Raw genomic sequence first — 19,742 nt, 5'->3', positions numbered from 1 at the left:
TTTTACCCCCATTAGTAAGAAGTAATTTTTGAACATACCCTATAAATACATATAATTGTTTGCCTAAAGCATTTACATATACTGCTCTTCTACTATAGTTAATATATTACAAAGCATGCACAGAATAAGGACATTTGAAGAGAAAGAGGGAAAAAAAAGAATCATCTTGTAAACTTCCTGGTTACAAACAACACAGAGATAACGTTTGTCTTTTTAGAGATATGGAAGTTGGTTCCTTTCTTTCTAATTATAGTCGTTATATATCCTTAAACTTCTCGTGCATAATATCCAAGTACTTTTAAAAAATTGTAATAAAGATCCAGAAATGATATTATATGTGTATGTGGCCGGGGGGAGGGGGGTGCTGGGAATTGAATCAAAAGTTTTGAGCATACTAGGCTTATATTGATCTATCTTTAAGATACACCCTCAGTCCCTAGAAGTGAGCTTTTACATTTATTCTTTATCTAGGAATCGTATAAACATAAGTTTTTCTCATTAGGGGAAATTTACATTCTATGATATTTTTATCATTGTTTGTCAGAGCAGTTCATAATTTACAAGTTTGACATTGTAAAGGTCAGTGGTAAAAGTTTTAATGTGAATACTAATTTTAATGTTTATTTTTCTTTCAGATGACATTAAAGTGTCAGTAAATGACTTTATCATCAAGGCAGCAGCTGTTACTCTTAAAGTAAGTGACAAACCCCAAAATAATTTTGGCTTCTAAAATAGTCTCATGTCATGAGATTTTTATAAAAAAAGAATAAAACTCATTTTTAAGTAACAAAAATTTTATGATTTTATTGCTAGAAATATCCTATTATTTAATCTCACTCCTTTGTTTTACAGATGAAGAAATTGAAAATTAAAGGGGCTCACAAACTAATATTAGCAGTTTAAAGATCATTTAATCAACAAACACTAATTGAAGAACCGGGTATGGTGGTGCACACCTATAATCCCAGCTACTTGGGAGGCTGAGGCAGGAGGATCACAAGTTCAAGGCCAGGCTCAGCAACTTAGCAAGGCCCTAAAAAACTTAGTGATACCTTATCTTAAAATAAATATGGCTCAGTGGTTAAAGGGTCCTGGGTTAAAAAAACAAATACTAATTGAACCACTGTCTTATGCTAAATATATTTTAAGCATTTAAGCATTAGAGAGTAATGAACAAAAGCCTATGTAGTTTCTGCTCTCATGGGTATGATATTCTAGAAGGGGTCCAGTAAACATGTCAGGTGGTGAAAATGTTAAGGAGAAAAAGAAAGCAGGATAAAGAGCCAAAATACTAGGTGCTGTTTTTTAAGAGTTAAGGAAAGCCTCTCTGGCAAGGCTACAGATAACAGAGGCAGGAATCAACAAAAGAGGGGGAGTGAGCAAACTAGGTATGTGGTGGAGGAGCACTCCAGACAAGGGAGCAGCAAACCAGAGGCTCCGAGGACTGTGTTGTGTTATCCAGAGTCACAGCCCTGAGGGTGTAGTGTGTCAAGAGTGGACAGAGTGGAGAGATTTTTAAAGAAGCAAAAAAGAAGGATTCAAAGGGAAACCAAAGGCCTCTTTGAGGCCTTCTCAGCCGTGGTGAAGACTAGTGCTTTTATTATGAATGAGAAAGATGCTTTTGGAAGTTTTAAGCAAAGGACTAATGTGATCAGACTTACTTTTAGAGGTGGGAGGCTGCTCTGGTCATGTGTGACTGTAGCCAGTGAGGAGGCTGCAGAAGATGACCGTGGCTCCGACTTGGGGTAGCAGTGGAGCTGCAGTGAAGGGAGGTTTTGGTTACATTTCAGAAGTAGAGCCAAGGGCCCTTAATAATGGATTTGATATGGGACCTAGGAGAAAAAATAAGGAGTTCTTTTCAAGCAGTGGGATGGGTAGACTTACTCCATTACTAAGACTGGGAAAACGGGGAGAGAAGCAAGTTTGAGGTAGGGAGTCTCTAGTTTGCTTTTGGGTGTGTTAAGTTTGAGGAGCCTAATAGGTGTTGCAGTTTGGCTAGCAAGAAGACAGGTGGAGTGGAGGTGGCTGGCTGGAGATGTAATCTAGAGCCCAGCTTCCTGCCTTCCCACTCAATGCCATTTTCCATCCTGCCTTCTCTCTGTAATGAGGCTGTTTTCTAAGTTGCTACTTGTTTAATAACATATTTGAATTGCACTTAAAATGGATTCATTTTTATTTCTCAAAAAATACAATAATGGAGAACTTTGAAGGCAAGCCTTTTCAACATTTTTTTTGATGTCATATGGCTTTTCTCTTAACCAAATATTTTGAACTATAGTAATGACTTTTCTAATCACAAATCATTTTTATACTCCCTAAAAATGACTCTCTAGTGGTCATTAGCTGTTTGCTAAGTTTCTTTTGTATATCAGAAACTATAAGTAATTATGATTTAAATGTTATACTAGCTTTGTCAGGTCTTTCTTTTATTTGTTTTCTCTGTGCTCATTTCAATAAGGATTTTTATTTCTTAAAGTTTTATAGAACTCACCAGTGAAATTTTGAACCTAGTTCTGTTTTGAGGAGGGCATCCTGGCTGTTTTTCTATGTTTTTCCCCTATAGTTATTGATCTCTTTAACTTTTAATTTTATCTTAAACCAATTATGAAAACTTGTATGTTCCCAGAAAAATCAACTTTTGCATCTATATTCTCAAACTTATTAGCTTAGCATCATTTAAATTTATTTCTTATAATTATTTAAATGTCCTCATTGTCCGAAGCTATTTGAAACTCTGTATTGTTTCTATAATTGCATGTTTTGTGTTTTCAGTTTATTTTATTTTGCAATTTTTCCTTTATTTTCTTAGACTCATTTGGTTAGAAATATTTGGTTAGAAAACTGAATGTGTAATTCATTTTAATTCTATTTTTATTAACAAGGCTTAAGATTATAATAAATTTTGCTTTGGATGCAACTTAGACCGTGTCCCATGGTTTTTTATTACATAATTTCCTAATTGAATTTATTTGCCAGATAGTCTTCATTTGTGAGGGGTTTTTGGTTTGGCTTGGGTTTTAGTTTTACTTTAGTGTTGTCAGAATTTAAAAATCTTACAGGGGTTTGAACCTCATTTTTTATTTTGACATTATCTCATTGTTGATTGAATGAATGGCCTGAGCCTTAAAAGATGGAGAAATGTAAAGAGCAATGAAGAAATGATGTGAAGGCCATCCTGAAAAGTGCACAAGCCCAGCATGGCAGTGAGAGGTTGGACCAAGAGAGAATTCATCTTAGGGAAGTCATTACAAGTAAAATGACATCAGTACTGTGGAATCAAAATTGTGCACCGCCGTTCTTAAATGGCATAGTGAACAGCTTGGATCTTATTCTGTAGAAAGCAAAAGAGTTTTGGGGATGAGGGCTGGGGTTGTGGCTCACTGGCACAGCACTTACTGACATGTATGGGGCCCTGGGTTTGATTCTCAGCACCACATATAAATAACTAAAATAAATATCTGTTGACAACTAAAAATACATTAAAAAAAAGAATTTGGGGGATGAGAAATTAGCTTTTTATGTCTATTTTCATTTCTCTCTCATCTTGTGATATTTGACACAATGCACTGTTTCCATGCATATAGTCATCCCATCTGTTTTTCCCTCCATCTTTCAATATAGTTGTTTGTATGTTAAATGTGTACATGCTCATACGTAGTATGTATCTTATGAAGCTTGGGAAACCTCTTTAAATTGGGTAGTCATGTATTGAGGGTTTGCTAATATATACTCCAGAGCTGTGCTAAAAAGTCAGGCTTCCTTTATGCCAAAGGAATGTAGTTGAATATCACTAACCCTTTCTGCTCCCTTCTCCCCCTCAAGGTCATATTGCATATCATGAGGCAGGAAGCATAATGATCATTAACTGCCTTCTGGCAATTAGTTTTAATAAAGGAAACCCTTTTTTAGCCATGATGTAAAAAGATCAGAACATACACCATCAGGATTTCCTCAAGCTTGCTTCAAAAAATATGTGTTTAAAAAAATTATTTTTCTTAAACATAAATAATAAACAACATAGAGATTGGAACCATGTTATGTATTTTCTTCTATCCAACTATATTCACTTTGGAAAATAGATAAAATGTTAATTATTTTTCTGTAACCACCTCAGTCTAAAGTTTTAATAACATGTTTTTTTCTGCTTCCAGCAAGTGCCAGGAGTAAATGTAAGCTGGGATGGAGAGGGCCCAAAGCAACTGCCCTCTATTGACATTTCAGTGGCTGTGGCAACAGATAAAGGTTTGATTACACCAATCATAAAAGATGCTGCTGCTAAAGGTATACAGGAAATTGCTGACTCTGTAAAGGTATGTCATAACAAATACTATGCTTTCAAATTGTTAGCAGATCCTTTCACTTAATTCCTTTCCAATAAAGTCTTAACATTCTGGTTACACCGTAATTTGTGGGGGAGGGGATATTTCAAATGATTCTCATCTGTGTATTATAAATGTTTTAAGTGTTTATTCAGATATGACCCAATTTAAGAAAATTTAATAATCAAAAACTCAGAAGTGAAATATAGATAAATAAGAAGGCTACTTTATTAAAAAGTTCCAGATACAAGCTTTATTTCACAGAATCCAGAATTCAATTCTAAAGATGCTGCTTAAGATAGTATTAGGTTATTTAAAGTTGAAATAAAGCTGAAACTACATTTCTATGAAATAATCATAGCCAGACCTCAGTATTAACAATATTCCATTCGTAAAGTTTATTTTATTCATTTCCTCTTTAAAATTGAGACCAGTAAAAGTACTTAGCATTCCAGAAGCAAGGTACTTTGTTTTTCCTATATCTTGAAAAGCAGTTTTCTTTTTTAGCTTCAATATGGAGGAATCTGATTTCACTAAAAATCTTGTTGAATAAGCAGGAATACAGGCAGTAGGTCAGCCTTTACAGCCTCAGTAATTTGCAAGGGTATTTCTTGGCTGAAGTATCATAGGTCTTAAAGTGTATATATTGAAATCTTCAGGTTCATTTGAGTAGCTGATTTATTTTCTTTTTCCATCTAGTAAGGACCTATTATATGTTTAGTGGTAGAACAAGTTATAAGATGAATAAAAAGAAGATAAGACTTATTTGGTGAGCTGACAGTATAAATGTGTAAGACTCTTTGACCAAAATAAATAAGTGGATGGAAGTTTATTTTGGTTTTAAATGCATACCCCTAAATGTTGAGCTTACTTGAATTTTAGACTTAGATGTAATTAAAGGTAAACTCAATGTAGTTGATATTTTAAGGTGCTTTTTTACTCTTTTAAAGATTTGTAGAGTATGTGTGCATGGGTGAAAATGCAACTTTTTCTTAATTGAAGGGTCATATTAATTTGTCCAAGTCAAAAGTCAAAGTAACAGATTGATTTACTGAGATATTGTACAGTGATCTCCCTTTATCCCACATGGGAATGTATTCCAGTAGATGCATGAAACAACCCTAAAAAATATGCTGGGTTTTTTTTTCCTATACCTACATACCCATGATAAAGTTTAATTTATAAATTAAGCATGGTAAGAGATTAACAACTAATAATGAAGTAGAATAGTTACAATAATATATTATAATAAAATGGCCAGCATCACTATTCTTGCCCCTAGGGCTTCCATTTTTCAGTAAAATAAGAATTATTTGAATATAAGCACTATGATACTGGGACAGTTGATCTAGTACCAAGATAAGCTGAGTGACTGGTGGGGAGGTACATATATGTAGTGTACATGTACTAGACAAAGGGATGATTCATGCCCTGGACAGGATGGTTGGTTCAGGATTTTATCCTGCTATTCAGAACAGCAGACAGTTGAAAACTTACTGTTTATGTCTCAAATTTTCCATTTAGTAATTGCAGACTGAGGTTAACCATGGGTAACTAACTGAAGCTGTGGAAAGTGAATTAGCAGATACAGGGGCTGTATACATGCCTTTTATTCATCAAAGTTTCTCAGCAGCACTGAGAATACATGCATTTCAGTGTTGTTGTGAAGTTCAAATGAGATTAAGTGATGATTACACGTGAAGTATAAGGTACTATCTAAATGTTAGTTACCGACCTTAACAATAGACCTAGAGATTTACGTTCATATTCATTAGATTTTATTTATTTTTTTAACAGAGAGAGAGAGAGAATTTTTTAATATTTATTTTTTAGTTTTCAGTTGACACAACATCTTTATTTTATTTTTATGTGGTGCTGAGGATCGAAACCAGCTACCCTCTCATGCCAGGCGAGAGTGCTACCACTTGAGCCACATCCCCAGCCCTTCATTAGATTTTAAAAATGAACCATGTGTATGGTTTCTTTGTTTCTGGGCAGTGTAGCAGTTTAGCAACTGTAATATGTAAAACGGCATTCTCTTTCCTTGAGTCCTGAAAGAGCCTAAGTTTTAGAGATAGTGAGGCACTCTGAGCAGCCTCCAGCGGGGCCTGACTGCAGTGGGAAGGCAGTCAGAACCTTTGGAATCTAATGGTCCCTGGTAGTCCTTGAACATTTCCTAGTACTTGGCACCTCTAAGGCTTGCTAAGCTTTGAGTACTCCTCTGTGCTTTCCATTCTACCTGCTTCTTTCCCACCCTGCTGTCTGTGATCAACATTCCTCTCTTGATCCTCTGATGTGCCAGGCACTGGGTTCAGTATTTCATTTAATCCCGTTAGCCCAGGGTGATGTAATGGTAGCAGTGAGGATTTATTTAAACCTAGCCAGTTTGATCCTAGATCTCGTCCTTAATCACCTCTACTCCATACTACCTCTCTCTTCCTTCTTACTGTTTACTTTCTTTTTTATTTATTTACTTTCCCAATTCTCCTTGTTTGGCACCACTTTTTCTTTCTCTTGCTCCTAGTTGCCAAATAATTGGATTTGATTGGTCTACCCCATACATCCTTGTATGGAGCACTTTTGCTGGTCATGTCTCATGCCAAGCCCATGGATCACATTGTGCAAAGCATAACAAACTTTATCTGTATAATCACCCCTGGTTCCATTCAGGAATAAGGTGGCTTGGAGACACCCTGAGGCTTTTCTTGAGAAGCAGGCACCATGCTTGGTATATTAGCATAGCAGTTCTTTAGTGTACAGAGCGAGAGACCTGATTTTTTCCAAAATTAGCTTCTTGCTGAAATGGTTTAGAAGTTATAAACATGATTTTTTAAAAAATAAATAAATTTGGGGTGGTATTGTTGTAACTATGGCTTTAAAACTATGTGTTTTATGTCTTTTTCACAAGGATAATGTTCATTTAGCTGCTGTGAAATAGCAGTCATTAAAAAGCATTTATGCAACAATTAGAAACCTTGAGCATATGTTTGTGTCTATATGCATGTGAATGCATCTCTTTCAATATATGAGTTAGAGTTTATATTAGAAAGAGAGAGAGAGAGAGACTATATGCATGTGTCTGTTTTAATATATGAACTAGAGTTTATATTAGAAACCTAAAAAGAGAGAGAGAGAGAGAGAGTGAGTGAGTGTGTGTGTGTGTGTGTCCTTCATATCCAATAAAGATTTGGGCTCAATGCAAATAAAGCAAGATCATAATGGAATCTGTCCTGCTCTGCAGAAAACAGCATCTGCCTGGGTATCCAAGTATAGCTGCATTTTTTTCTTTCAGTAATATTTGCACTCTCCTGTGCTTTGGTGTTTCTCAATGAACTTATTTAAAATTTTTTTTCAATAAAAACTTTTGTTGATAATTTTTGAAGAGTTTGTAGATCTGTGGATCCCTCATTAAAGACACTTGTGCTACCTGTGCACTTTTTGACCATCAGTAGTAACTGCAGGTGCCAACCAAGTTCAACTGTGTAATTCCATGAATAAAGTAACGTAGTAGAAAGCCCTAGATCCCATGCTAAGTTTAATTCTTCATTAATTGTAAAAGTTTAAAAGGCAGAGACAAAGTTTACCTCATAAGGACCCAGTGAATTTTTTTGAATAAATTAGCAAAGGTTATGAACTATTGTAGAAATATTTGCTAGCCTCTTTTCCTTTCAGCTGGATTCTTCAAGTAACATGCACTTAGTTTTAAAGTTCACATTTCCAGGAGATCCCAGTTAGAATTACAAATTTTCAGAATCAGCAGACTTTATACATATTTTGGTCTCATAAAAGTTCATTGACAGATATATCCTGCTGATAGATGATCTACAGAGACTTGTATACAGAGATATGATAAATTGTGGTATAAAGGTGTATTAAGAATTGTAATGCAAAAAATAATAATGATAGAGCTCATGTAAAAATAAATAAATAAATGAATATTTATTCCTTCCTGGTAATTCACTGGGATCTGTTGAGATCATCTGCCTTTAAAAAAAAAAAAAAGTCTTACAAAGTTCATGTGATACATGTTTGTTCAAATCATGTGCATAATTGTATTGCTTAAAGGCCAAAGATAATATGTTTGTAAATTGTTCTAATGTTCCAAGCATTATACAAGTCAAAGCTTATCTTCATTTTCACTTTAAATTCATGTAGAATTATAAGTAACCCTATCCAAATTTCTAATTGTTTCAGTTGGCAGTAAGTCACAATAATGTGTTGATCACTTTTGGACTTAAGTTGTTTATGGTTTAAAATTAAATAGTTCTCAACTGTAATTGTAATAGTATTACATGTTGGCTAAGTAATACAAAGTATTAAGTAAGCCCCAAATTTATTTCATCTACCCAAATGACTGACTTTACTTTTTTTTTCTACCCTTCCCCTCATAAATTAATGATTAGTTTTTGTGTATAATGACTCAACCTCTGTCCTTTGCTTTTGAAGCATTGAGAAATAAAGGTTGACAGAACTACAGTAAATTTCAAGTACAAGTGAGAGGAAACTTTAACTAGTGTTCTAAATGCCTATGTCATCTGGCATTTCCCTCAGTTTTTAGAAATCAGTATAAAAAGTGTGATGTGAAACTAGTAATTTTTATATTCCTTGTGACTGGTTCATTCAGGAAATGTTTCACCTATGGTTTCCAGAACTTTAAAAAAAAGCCGTTCTCTGAGGTGTACTATAATTCCATTTCTGAAAATTTATCTGGAATAGTTCAGAAGAAATCAGTGAACCAAATTATAACACTAGGAAAATGATTAAATAAATTTTGGCAGATGCATTGTTTAGAATTTTTGTCTTACAAGGAAAATTTTTGTGTATGTAGAAGATACTGAAACATTATGCATATTATTGATATACAGGGTTATTTGAAAAAAATTAAGGACTTGCTGAACTTTAGCTCCTTGGGTTATCTGTAACTTGTTTATTCTTAAAATTGTATTAAAGAAAAGTATATATATCTAACAAGTTGTAAAGTTGTGAGAGTAAAGGTAAGAGTATAGCCTGTACAAATATTACAAGTGACATGATTAAATATATAACATTCTTTTGTTGTCATGCTTCATTTTTGTTTTCCTCAGGCATTATCAAAGAAAGCAAGAGATGGAAAATTGTTACCTGAAGAATACCAAGGAGGATCTTTTAGGTAAGATTTAAATTCTTAATTATTAGTAGCATCAAAGTAATAGATATAATTTATGAAGTCCATGTCAACCTGTTTTATTTATTTATCTGAAACATTTTTTTAATCTAAGCAAAATATTACATAATTTATTTAGGTAACAAAATATGTAAAAATATTTTTTAGACTAGTCATGTTATAAGAACCTATTAGCTATAAGAACCTATTAGCATTGAACTAAACATTCTTTTGAATGGACAGTGACCAGCGCGAAATGATATTCAGGTTCTTAAAATCTTATTTTAAAGAATGAGCTTTTACTTTAAATGAATTTATAAATACATTTATAAACCTCAGCTATTTTCTATTTATGATCTCTGTGTTAGTTATTATCAGCTGTATTTTTAAGTGTCTATGAGACACTTAAAATGCACTGAGCATACCTTGAATATTTTATAAAGTAAAGAAACTTGTGTAATCACCCAAAGAAAGATAGAAAACATCACTAATATCCTAGAAGCCTCCTTTTATCACCTCCCCTCAAAGGTAACCACTGTGCTGGTTTTGGGTTTTATGTAAATGCTATGTATTCTTTATTGCCTAATGTTATTTTTTTTTTCACTCATCACTAATGTCTGAGAGATTCACCAGATTGTTATGTGAAGCAGCCATTTATTCATTATTGTAGAATATAGCATTCTGTTGTATAAAAGTGCTAGTGTCCATTTTACTCTTGATAGGTATTATATTTCCAGATTGGTACTATTGAAAATAATGATACAATGGGTGTTCTTACTAGTGTATTATGGTAACTATATGACATTTTTGCTTTATAGACACTATGGACCCAAAGGTAGAATTCTTGAATTAAAAGCTTTAATTTAAGATATTGCCAAATAATTTTCCAAAATGGTTATACAAATTTATACTTCCTTCAGCAGTATTTCAGAATTCCCAGTGCTCTACATTCTTGCCAACATTTTAATGTTAGCTTTTAAATTTTAATGATTCTTCTAGGGTGTAGTGGTGCTCTTTATTGTCAGAGAAATGCCAGTTAATAAGGTTGAGTACTTTTGCATCAGCCATTTGGGTATCTCATCAGATAAAGTGCTGTTGAAGTCTTGCATCCAGATTTGAAAGTTATTTGTAGGAGTTATTGTTATTTCCAGATACACAGGCCTTTGTAGGATAGGTACTAATTCAGATACCTTTTCCTATGTGGCTTGCCTTTTGTCTTCCTTGGTGATTTTTTTTTTTTTTTTTTTTTTAATGAACAGAAGTTCTGAATTTTAATGATTTCTACTGATCAGTTTTTTGTTTGTTTGTTTGTTTGTTTGTTTGGCACTATTTATTTTGTTGGGAACTTTTTGCCTGACCAATAGTCATGAAGTTAATTCTTCTATGTGGTCATTGTGAAGCACTCTATTTTTACTTTTCACATGTAGATCATAGTCATCTGAAATTGGATTTTTACATGATAATGAAGTAGAAGTCAGGGTTTTCTTTACCTCCCTCATATGGATATTAATTGAACCCAACATATATTGAAATTTAATTTCTCCTCCATAGCATTGAGAACATGACCATGTATGTATTGGTATGCTTAATTATTGTGTTTTCTGTCTCTTGTTCTGTTATAACTAAACTATAATAGCTTTGATATATGTTCAGGAAAATTTTTCAATTTTTTTTACTCTAAAGATTATCTTTTCTAGCTTTTCATATTCCAAATAAATTTTAAAATCAATTTGATATATTTTATATATACATACAGCACATGTGTACATACTCCCCACCTTGGTTGTATTTTGATTCCATTAACTCTTAACTGACTGGAGGAAAATTATCATCTTCCAAGTATTGAGTCTTGTTGAGTTTTCTGAGTCCTTTCAGTTATGTTTTACAATTTTCTTTGTAGAGATCTCATGTTATTTCATTAAATTTATTTCTTGATATTTGATATTTAATACCATTATAAATGGCAATTTTTTCAATTTCATTATCTAATCATTGTAACATATATAATTATGATGTTTTTATCTAGTGACTTAAATTCACTTATTAATACTTTATCTTTAGAACCTTCAATTTTCCATGTACATAATCAAGTTATAGCGATTCCTTTTTTTTCCTATTATTTATACCTTTTCTTTTTCTTGCCATATTTCACTGCCTAGGACCTCCAGTTCAATGCTAAATGTTTGATAATAGATATAATGTTCACATGCGTGCTGATACATATCCTTTAGTCTTTGAATAACTCGATAGAAGGTTCAGTAGCACAGGTACTGTTTTTTAGTAAAATAAAAAAAGGTGCTTCAAGGAAAACATTTTGGCTGCATACGTACCACCTTCTATTGCCTTTTCCCTCTCTAGTATTTCCAACCTGGGGATGTTCGGCATCGATGAATTCACTGCAGTGATCAACCCTCCACAGGCTTGCATTTTGGCTGTTGGGAGATTCCGACCTGTCCTCAAGCTCACTGAAGATGAAGAGGGGAATGCCAAACTGCAGCAGCACCAACTCATAACAGTCACAATGTCAAGTGACAGTCGAGTGGTCGATGACGAACTGGCTACCAAGTTTCTAGAAAGTTTTAAAGCAAACCTAGAGAATCCTATCCGGCTTGCCTAATCCTCTAAATCAAGAGGCTAATTGAATAGTTGTTACCAAGAAAATAATTAAATATTTAAGTATGAAAGAAAGTAAATGTTATTTATTTAAGGGGAAAACATTTGATCCAAGTTGTCTTTATTTTCAATTTGGGTTTATTGTTGTAGAAATAAGTAGAGATAAAATGTTCCTAATAAAGGAAAAAGAACATTACTTAGCCAGATCCATTTTTAACCTCTGGTGCTGTACAGAAGGGGTATTAAACTAGATTAAAAAAATCATAGTTTACGTTTGGCTCATTTGAACATGTTGGGATATTTTAGAATGTACAATATGTTGTACATTCGAAAATAACATTCTGCCTTAGTTGTGTTGGAGTTGGAAGTAATCTTCAAAGAGATTTCTGCTGAGTTAGCAGTGGGACCTCTTTTTTACAAACACTGATGTAGATATACTTGAACAATTTAATATGTACAGAAGTTTATTCTGCATAGTAGTAAATAAATAAGGATCACACTGTATCAGGGGTTGTGGCAACATTATTAAATTCTTGATGTATATAAAGCCATAAGTGTTTTAGCCATATATGTTTCTATCAGTCTTATTTTTCACTTCTGTAACACTGAACTTTTAAGAAGATAAAAGGCACAAAAATGGAGAAAGAAACTAAAAAAGTTGGTTGATTCAGTGAAGGACCTTTCTTCATTTAAACTTTCATAAGTAAATGCTTGCCTTCATGCTGAGTTGAAATATATTTAAATGAATTGTTGTCTCCTACCATACACTTTAAGTTAATATTGACTTAAACATAAATGTTGTTTCTTAGTACATTTTAATCAAGTTTGTATTGTGCAATAAAATGTGAGAAAGTATAAAAATTTCTATTTTACTTTGAATATTAGGACATAGAAGTAAAACCTTGAAGTAGACTAGTAAGTTCTCAGGAACATTTTAAAAGGAACTCTACAGGAGGAAATGGGGAATTGAAATAGTATAATATTAGAAAAGTAGCTGATAAGGAATGTAAAACTTTGGAAAGAGTAGAAGAGAATACTCAAGAAGAACAGATGCATTATCATGTTAGAAGAGCTTCTCTGGTTTAGCAGCTCTGCTATGCTGGTGAGATAACTGTATTTAAATTGGATGGTAATGAATGGTAATTTAATTCACCAGTCACAGAAAGGCTCCCACTAGTATCTGCTGGCATAAATCACCAGAAGAAAGACTGTATGGTACAAGTTACATTAGGTATGACATGATGAACTATTAAGACCTAACAGAAGAGTCTTCTAAAATAATTAATGCCTCAGTGTATTAATTGCTAAGAGAATCCTTAATTTAGTTACTCAATTTTAATAGCCATTCTTAAAAATAGTCTTTGAAACTTTTGTCATATTAACTTTCTGAAATTTGTAACCAAATGCAATTTTCAAAATAACTTTTATAAATTACATTATTTTCAAGGTCAGTTTTTTTGTCATCGTTGGTTTGGTGTGGCATTTTGTTGGTACTGGGGATATGAGCTATGGGTGCTTTACCACTGAGCCACATCCCCAGCTCTTTTTGTGTTTCTGATCGTTTATTGAGACAAGGTCTTGCCAAGTTGCTGAGGCTGGCCTTGACCTTGCAATCATCTTGTGTCAGCCTCCTGAGTCAATGGAATTACAGGCATGTGCCACTGCACCCAGCTCCAGAGTTAGTTTTGCGGAAATTATTTGGAGGGATTATTTTTTTTCCCGGTTGTTTTGAGCATTAGAGCATGAAACAGCCATAAATAATCTTTGACTTGGAGTTCTGTTTTCCATGGACTAATGTCCATAAACAGAGTGTACCATTTCCCTGTAGTTGAGATGGGTGGTTATGCCCACCTCAACCTGTCTTGTAGAACTATTGTGAACTGCACACACATGTGGTGTCAGGTGAAGACATTTTAATTCTTTGTGGATAACACAGCTGGTCTGTTCATGTAACCAGTAAAAAGAATTTGATTACAGTGTAACATCAAAGAATAATGCTGGTTTGAGAAAGGAATATGTGTACTTGATTTGGACTGTGCGTGAAGCAGCAATCCCTTCCACGTTATACTGATTTAGTTCTAATATAGGTATCACACAGCAAGGATAGGGCTGGGAATGTAGCCCAGGGGTAGAACATTAGCTTAGTACCCATGAGGCCCTGGGTTCAATTCCTGGCACTGCAAAAACAAAAACAAAACACAGAAAAGATAGAAAAATGAAATGCTGTAACTGTCTTCCTTGTTTCCTATTTAAACAGGAAATGACTAAGATATTTCTAAGGAAAAGCCACACACATTCCAGCTAACACTTAGGCATGAAAATACCCGTGATTATTGGGATTTATAAGTCTGCTTCTCCCTAATTGCAACTTCTAGTTAATATTTTTTATTCATTGTTTTGTGCTAGATTAAAATCATATGAATCTTGCTGATCAGACTTTTACTTAAAACATGACCAAGACATTTATATGTACCATTAGAAAGGTATTTTATAAAATGTCAAATGGAACTTCTATTTTTAGATTATCTTCTTTTTTAAGCTTTGGACTTAATTTCACAATAAATTGTATAGACCAGCCATGTGGCCATTATGTGGGAAGTAAACCTTGTTTTCTACTATTTCATTGACAGATAGGTGGTGCTGTGAGTTAATGTATATTATAGTGAGAATATGCAAGAAGAATTAAAATGGCACTTAAATCTTAGTTCCCAAGGAAAATGTGTCCTCATTGCACATTGCATCCTGATGGGCTTTATCTCAGGTAAAGCAAAATGAAAGAATCAAGTGTGCTCTGGGTAAGAATTAGCCATTAATGTAAACATGATGTTTTTAATGGGAAGCTTTGGATTTTTGAAGAAGGAAGTAACAATTCAGAGTTAAAATTTTTTCAAGATTCATCCAGCCTTAATATGCAATTTTTGTAAAAATGGGAAGAGGACACCGGTCAGCAGGAATCTTCTAGAAGTTTTTGCTCTAGTGAAAGCAATCACTGATTAAGATCTGCTATAGGTCAGTGTCTTTAAAGAGGGATGCTGTGGTGTGCTGTGAACACATGGGCTGGGTGTATTTGATCAGACAGTACAGCAGCAGTGGTGTCCTTTCCTGTCCAAAGCACAGCTCCCCTTGGCTCACATTTGCCAATATCAAAAAGAGTAAGCTGATAAGTTATGTATAGCAGATGATATTTCAGTTGACATTTAAACTTTTTGTCATTAGAAAAAGCAATCGTTTTTTCAATGAAGTCATTTTAAATAGTTGGGTTTTTAAATTTTTTTTCTAGTGTCTAATGGTGTTGGAAGATGGAAACAGGGCTAGAGGGAAAGTATGATTTCTCTACTATTACAATATTGAAGGCACCATTTAATTGAAATTATAAGATAGTGTACAGATACATTTTGAAATATAACTATTAGCCTCTTTCAGTAGCGGCTTTTTTTGTTTCTTTGATTATGTAAATTTTAACGTTATACTTGATATCATTGCCTCATCATAAGCCTGCTAAGGAATGCTATGTATCAGGAGTTACAGGATAGTAATAAATTATCATCATTCCTAATAGAACTACTTACTTAAATCTAAAGATTTTCTTTTCTTCCCAAGTTTGTATACTCATAAATCAAGAGGATTTTAATTTCAGCTTTATCTATAAATTGCTGTGCTCTTGGCAAAAACCTTATTTCTGTATTTTGACCTATAAAATGAAGATACTAGGAAGAGTCATTGTACTGGTAGCTTATCCTGTTTAATTGCCTCCATTCTATGTGGGAGGTATATTCTGTTTTGCAATGATACACCTCCTTCATAGAATGTCAGAGATTACACACACATACTTGGAGGTTACACAAAAGGGCCAAAGCTCACAGGTTCCACAACAGGGGTTTGAGTTCAGTTCTGTGGTACAAAAGGTCAAATTGTCATGCTGCAAAATGTAGCTTTCGGAACTGTGATACTGCAGGTGAGATGGTTCTACTGAAGGTCTTGTTCTTCAGTGATAACACTAGTATGTTTATTACATGACCACACCTTCATATTTTCTTTCTCTTTCTAATGAAAGTGTATAAGAAGTACTAAGGGGTTTTGTTTTCATTATAAACAACTACTATTAATCTGAAATGCTAAAGATAAGTGCTTTGACTCATACTCTTTTTTTCTAATTTTTTTTTAAATTGTCGGTGGTCCTTTATTTTATTTTACACGCAGTGCCTGGAATCGAACCCAGTGCCTCACACATACTAGGCAAGTGCTCTATCACTGAGCCACAACCCCAGCCCCTTATACTTTTAATGGAAGGCTTAGAAAAATAGAAGCTAAAAAAAAAATGAGTGTTATAATGCCTGTAAGAATAAATATATAGAACATTTTACCTTTTGTAAATAGTTTTGAATCTGGTCCAAGTTAAAGCTAAAAGTTAACTTATCTTTTATTTCAGAGATTCCAGGCTTCTATTAACTGTCAGCATCCTCTCAATCAGGACCAATGGGTGATGGCAGAGAAGTTCATTGGGTTGCCTAGGCCAGATTTGTCCATGATCACCAAGCAAACAGGGAGCCAGTCTCCAGGACACAAGGGACCCTCAGCTAGTGTACTGGAATTTGGATGCCACTGAGGGTGGGAGTCTGGAACACATGGTGTCTATGTTAGGGACATGAGAAGGTGATCATCACGCCAACTGAGGCTGCCATTCTGGACTCAAAGTAGGGCCAGATCATCACTAGGTGTTCTACAGCTGCTGACCAGCTATGCATGAGCAGAACTATCAGTGTCTTCCACTGAGGAATCTGAATAGTGTGCTTGCTGTAAAGGAGAAATGTTTTTTTAAAATGGTCTTTATTGTAGTAGAACTGGCCTCAAAGGGTATTTTTTAATCTTCAAGAAATTAAGTTAATAACTGGCACAAGAGATTGTCAGAACATGAGAAGTAAAGTGTACATTTCATTATTTAGAATAAGAAGAAATGTTAAGACATTTTGTATAGCAAACCATGGTAGACCTCTTTTGTGGGTAGAAATCTGTCCAGTTTCAGGTATTCAGAAAATATTGTCACTCCATTTCAAATAAATTACCTCATTTGCTGGAAGAGACATTTATTTTTAAATAAAATATTGAAAGACATTCATTCAACAGTTGTGAACACCTATTGTACATAGCTAAGAGCCCTTAACTGCACTCGGCCTAAATTAGATAAAGGATATTTATGTACCTGAATACATTTCAACAATAGACTTCACAGAGGAGGTGACATTTTTTAATTCCTTTTATTTTTTAAATACATGATAGCGGAATGCATCACAATTCTTATTACACATACAGAACACAATTTTTTATATCTCTGTATATAAAGTATGTTCACACCAATTTGTGTCTTCATACATGGACTTTGGATAATGATGTCCATTACATTCCACCATCATTGCTAACCCCCTGGCCTCCCTTCTCCTCCCCCTCTATGCTCTATCTAGACTTCCTCTATTCTTCCTATACTCCCTCTCCTTATCCCACTATGAGTCAGTCACCTTATATCAGAAAACATTTGCCATTTGTTTTTTGGGGGGATTGGCTAACTTCACTTAGCATTATCTTCTCCAACTGCATCCATTTACCTGCAAATGCCATGATTTTATTCTCTTTTATTGCTGAATAATATTCCATTGTGTATATATACCACAATTTCTTTGTCCATTTACTGAACATCAACTAGGTTGGTTCTACAGTTTAGCTATTGTGAATTGTGCTGCTATAAACATTGATGTGGCTGTGTCCCTGTAGTATGCTGGGAGAGGGATAGCTGGGTTAAATGGTGGTTCCATTTCCAGTTTTCCAAGGAATCTTTCTATACTGCTTTCCATATTGGCTGCACCAGTTTGCAGTCCCACCAGCAATGTATGACTGTACCTTTTTCCCTACATCCTCACCAACACTCATTATTGTTTGTCTTCATAATAGCTGCCATTCTGACTGGAGTGAGATGGTATCTTGGAGTAGTTTTGATTTGCATTTCTCTAATTGCTAGATATGATGAACATTTTTTCATATATTTGTTGATTGATTGTATATCCTCTTTTGAGAAGTGTCTATTCATGTCCTTGGCCCATTTACTGATTGGGTTATTTGTTTTTCTAGTGTTTAGCTTTTTGAGTTCTTTATATCCCCTAGAGATTAGTGCTCTATCTGATGTGTAAGGGGTAAAAATTTGCTCCCAAGATGTAGAGAAGGTAACATTTTTAACTATGTTTTTAAATTGCTATTAAAACCAACTCCCATCCTATTTTTGTTATTGTTGTTGTTCTGATTTCAGTAACCGAATTTTGGGGCTCCCAGTTTATTTCCAAGACCTTGACTCAGTACATGTACATATCACTACAATAAGAAATTTTTAATTAGAAGGAAATGTGCTCATATAGGGAGTTGCTTGGACAAAAAGAGCTTTGCATTTTACTACTCAGAAAATGTTCTTTGCTATAGGAGCTTATGAATTGGGCAAAATGGAAGTGCAATATTCAATAGGGTATAGGGGTTTTGCATATTTTTTTCTTCTCTAGAATGAACCATTGCAACATTGGAAAATATCAAGAGGAATAACTTTGTTTAAAAAAAAAAGTCTTAAAAATGGAAAAACTGGTAAAGTAAGTTTGGATTCATCAAAAACAAAAGTGCCCAAAATGTCATTTTATTTGGAAATTACAGGACTTCTATATAATTTTTTCACTTACCCAATTACTTAGTTCTCATTAGTGTCTACAAACCTTCAAACTTCGTATGCTACCCATGAAAATAGAATAATCCAGTTCTAATAGCTGGCTTACTGTGTTCCAAGCATTGTTGCAAATACTCTGCATGTGTTATTAAGTCAACAGCCCTTGTCGCAACCTTGTCCAAGATCAAACAGAAAATTATAGAGTTTAGCACATTAACAGGACTCATTAGCTGGGGACACACTGCTGTTTTGGTATAGTGGAAATATCTTGATAAGCTTCCCAGTAGCATCTTCTATAGTTATTATACGTATCATAGAAGTAAATCTGTGGCTGAAAACACAGAAATCTGACATTTTAGTTTCTTCTGGATTTTCATATTGATAAGTGATGTATTTCTTTAGCCTTCTGAAAGGGATAAGCTGACGTGGATTAATAATTAAGGGTCAAATGGGAAAACACCACCTCTGCATTTTACTTAGAGAGCCAGTGGGTAATGACCAAAGAGTTTTTTAAATTTTCCTCTGGGATAATAAGTTACAGAAAAAGAAATGTCTGGCAAATTTTTAAAACGAAACGTAATAACTGTCTTTAACCACAAAAAATACTTGTTTCTTCTATGTAGATACCAGAGTTTAGTAGGTTCTCAAGTTGATTTTAAATTTCTTGGATATGCTTTCATACCCAGTATAGCACTCCACCCAGGATGTATTATCATACCACAGGTATTAGTTGGTTAAGTGTTGACACGAGGCTTCTACTTTGTGGGTGCCCGGCTGATTGGATTTCTCCTCTCTCCTCAGTGGACGCCATCGGGAGCAGTTAGACCTTCACCAAACACTCCTTTTTTTTTTTTTTTTTTTTAGAGGGACTGAGGGAGTCTCCTTGGAGCAGTTCTGTGCCTAGCTTTCAGGAACATACAGTTAAGTAAAGGCACTGTTAATGTTGAAGTCTACCCCATAACATGCATTTTGT

At 34.2% G+C, this 19,742-nt stretch overlaps 1 protein-coding gene across 1 annotated transcript in view; it reads left to right on the top strand.

Annotated features, from left to right (window-relative positions):
- Nucleotides 1-18,340, top strand: part of Pdhx (pyruvate dehydrogenase complex component X) — a 68,299-nt gene extending 49,959 nt beyond the window's left edge. The window contains exons 8-11 of the mRNA XM_078046241.1: nucleotides 636-694; nucleotides 4,152-4,310; nucleotides 9,404-9,468; nucleotides 11,821-18,340. Of these exons, the coding sequence (XP_077902367.1) occupies nucleotides 636-694; nucleotides 4,152-4,310; nucleotides 9,404-9,468; nucleotides 11,821-12,079 (542 nt within the window). The 3' untranslated portion in view covers nucleotides 12,080-18,340. The remainder of the gene's footprint in view (nucleotides 1-635; nucleotides 695-4,151; nucleotides 4,311-9,403; nucleotides 9,469-11,820) is intronic.
- Nucleotides 18,341-19,742: the final 1,402 nt, after the last annotated feature.

The sequence above is a fragment of the Ictidomys tridecemlineatus genome, chromosome 4 (assembly GCF_052094955.1).
Source record: "Ictidomys tridecemlineatus isolate mIctTri1 chromosome 4, mIctTri1.hap1, whole genome shotgun sequence".
Taxonomy (NCBI): domain Eukaryota; kingdom Metazoa; phylum Chordata; class Mammalia; order Rodentia; family Sciuridae; genus Ictidomys; species Ictidomys tridecemlineatus.
The sequence above is the reverse complement of the archived record's forward strand: the minus strand, read 5'-3'. Positions and strand labels throughout refer to the sequence as shown.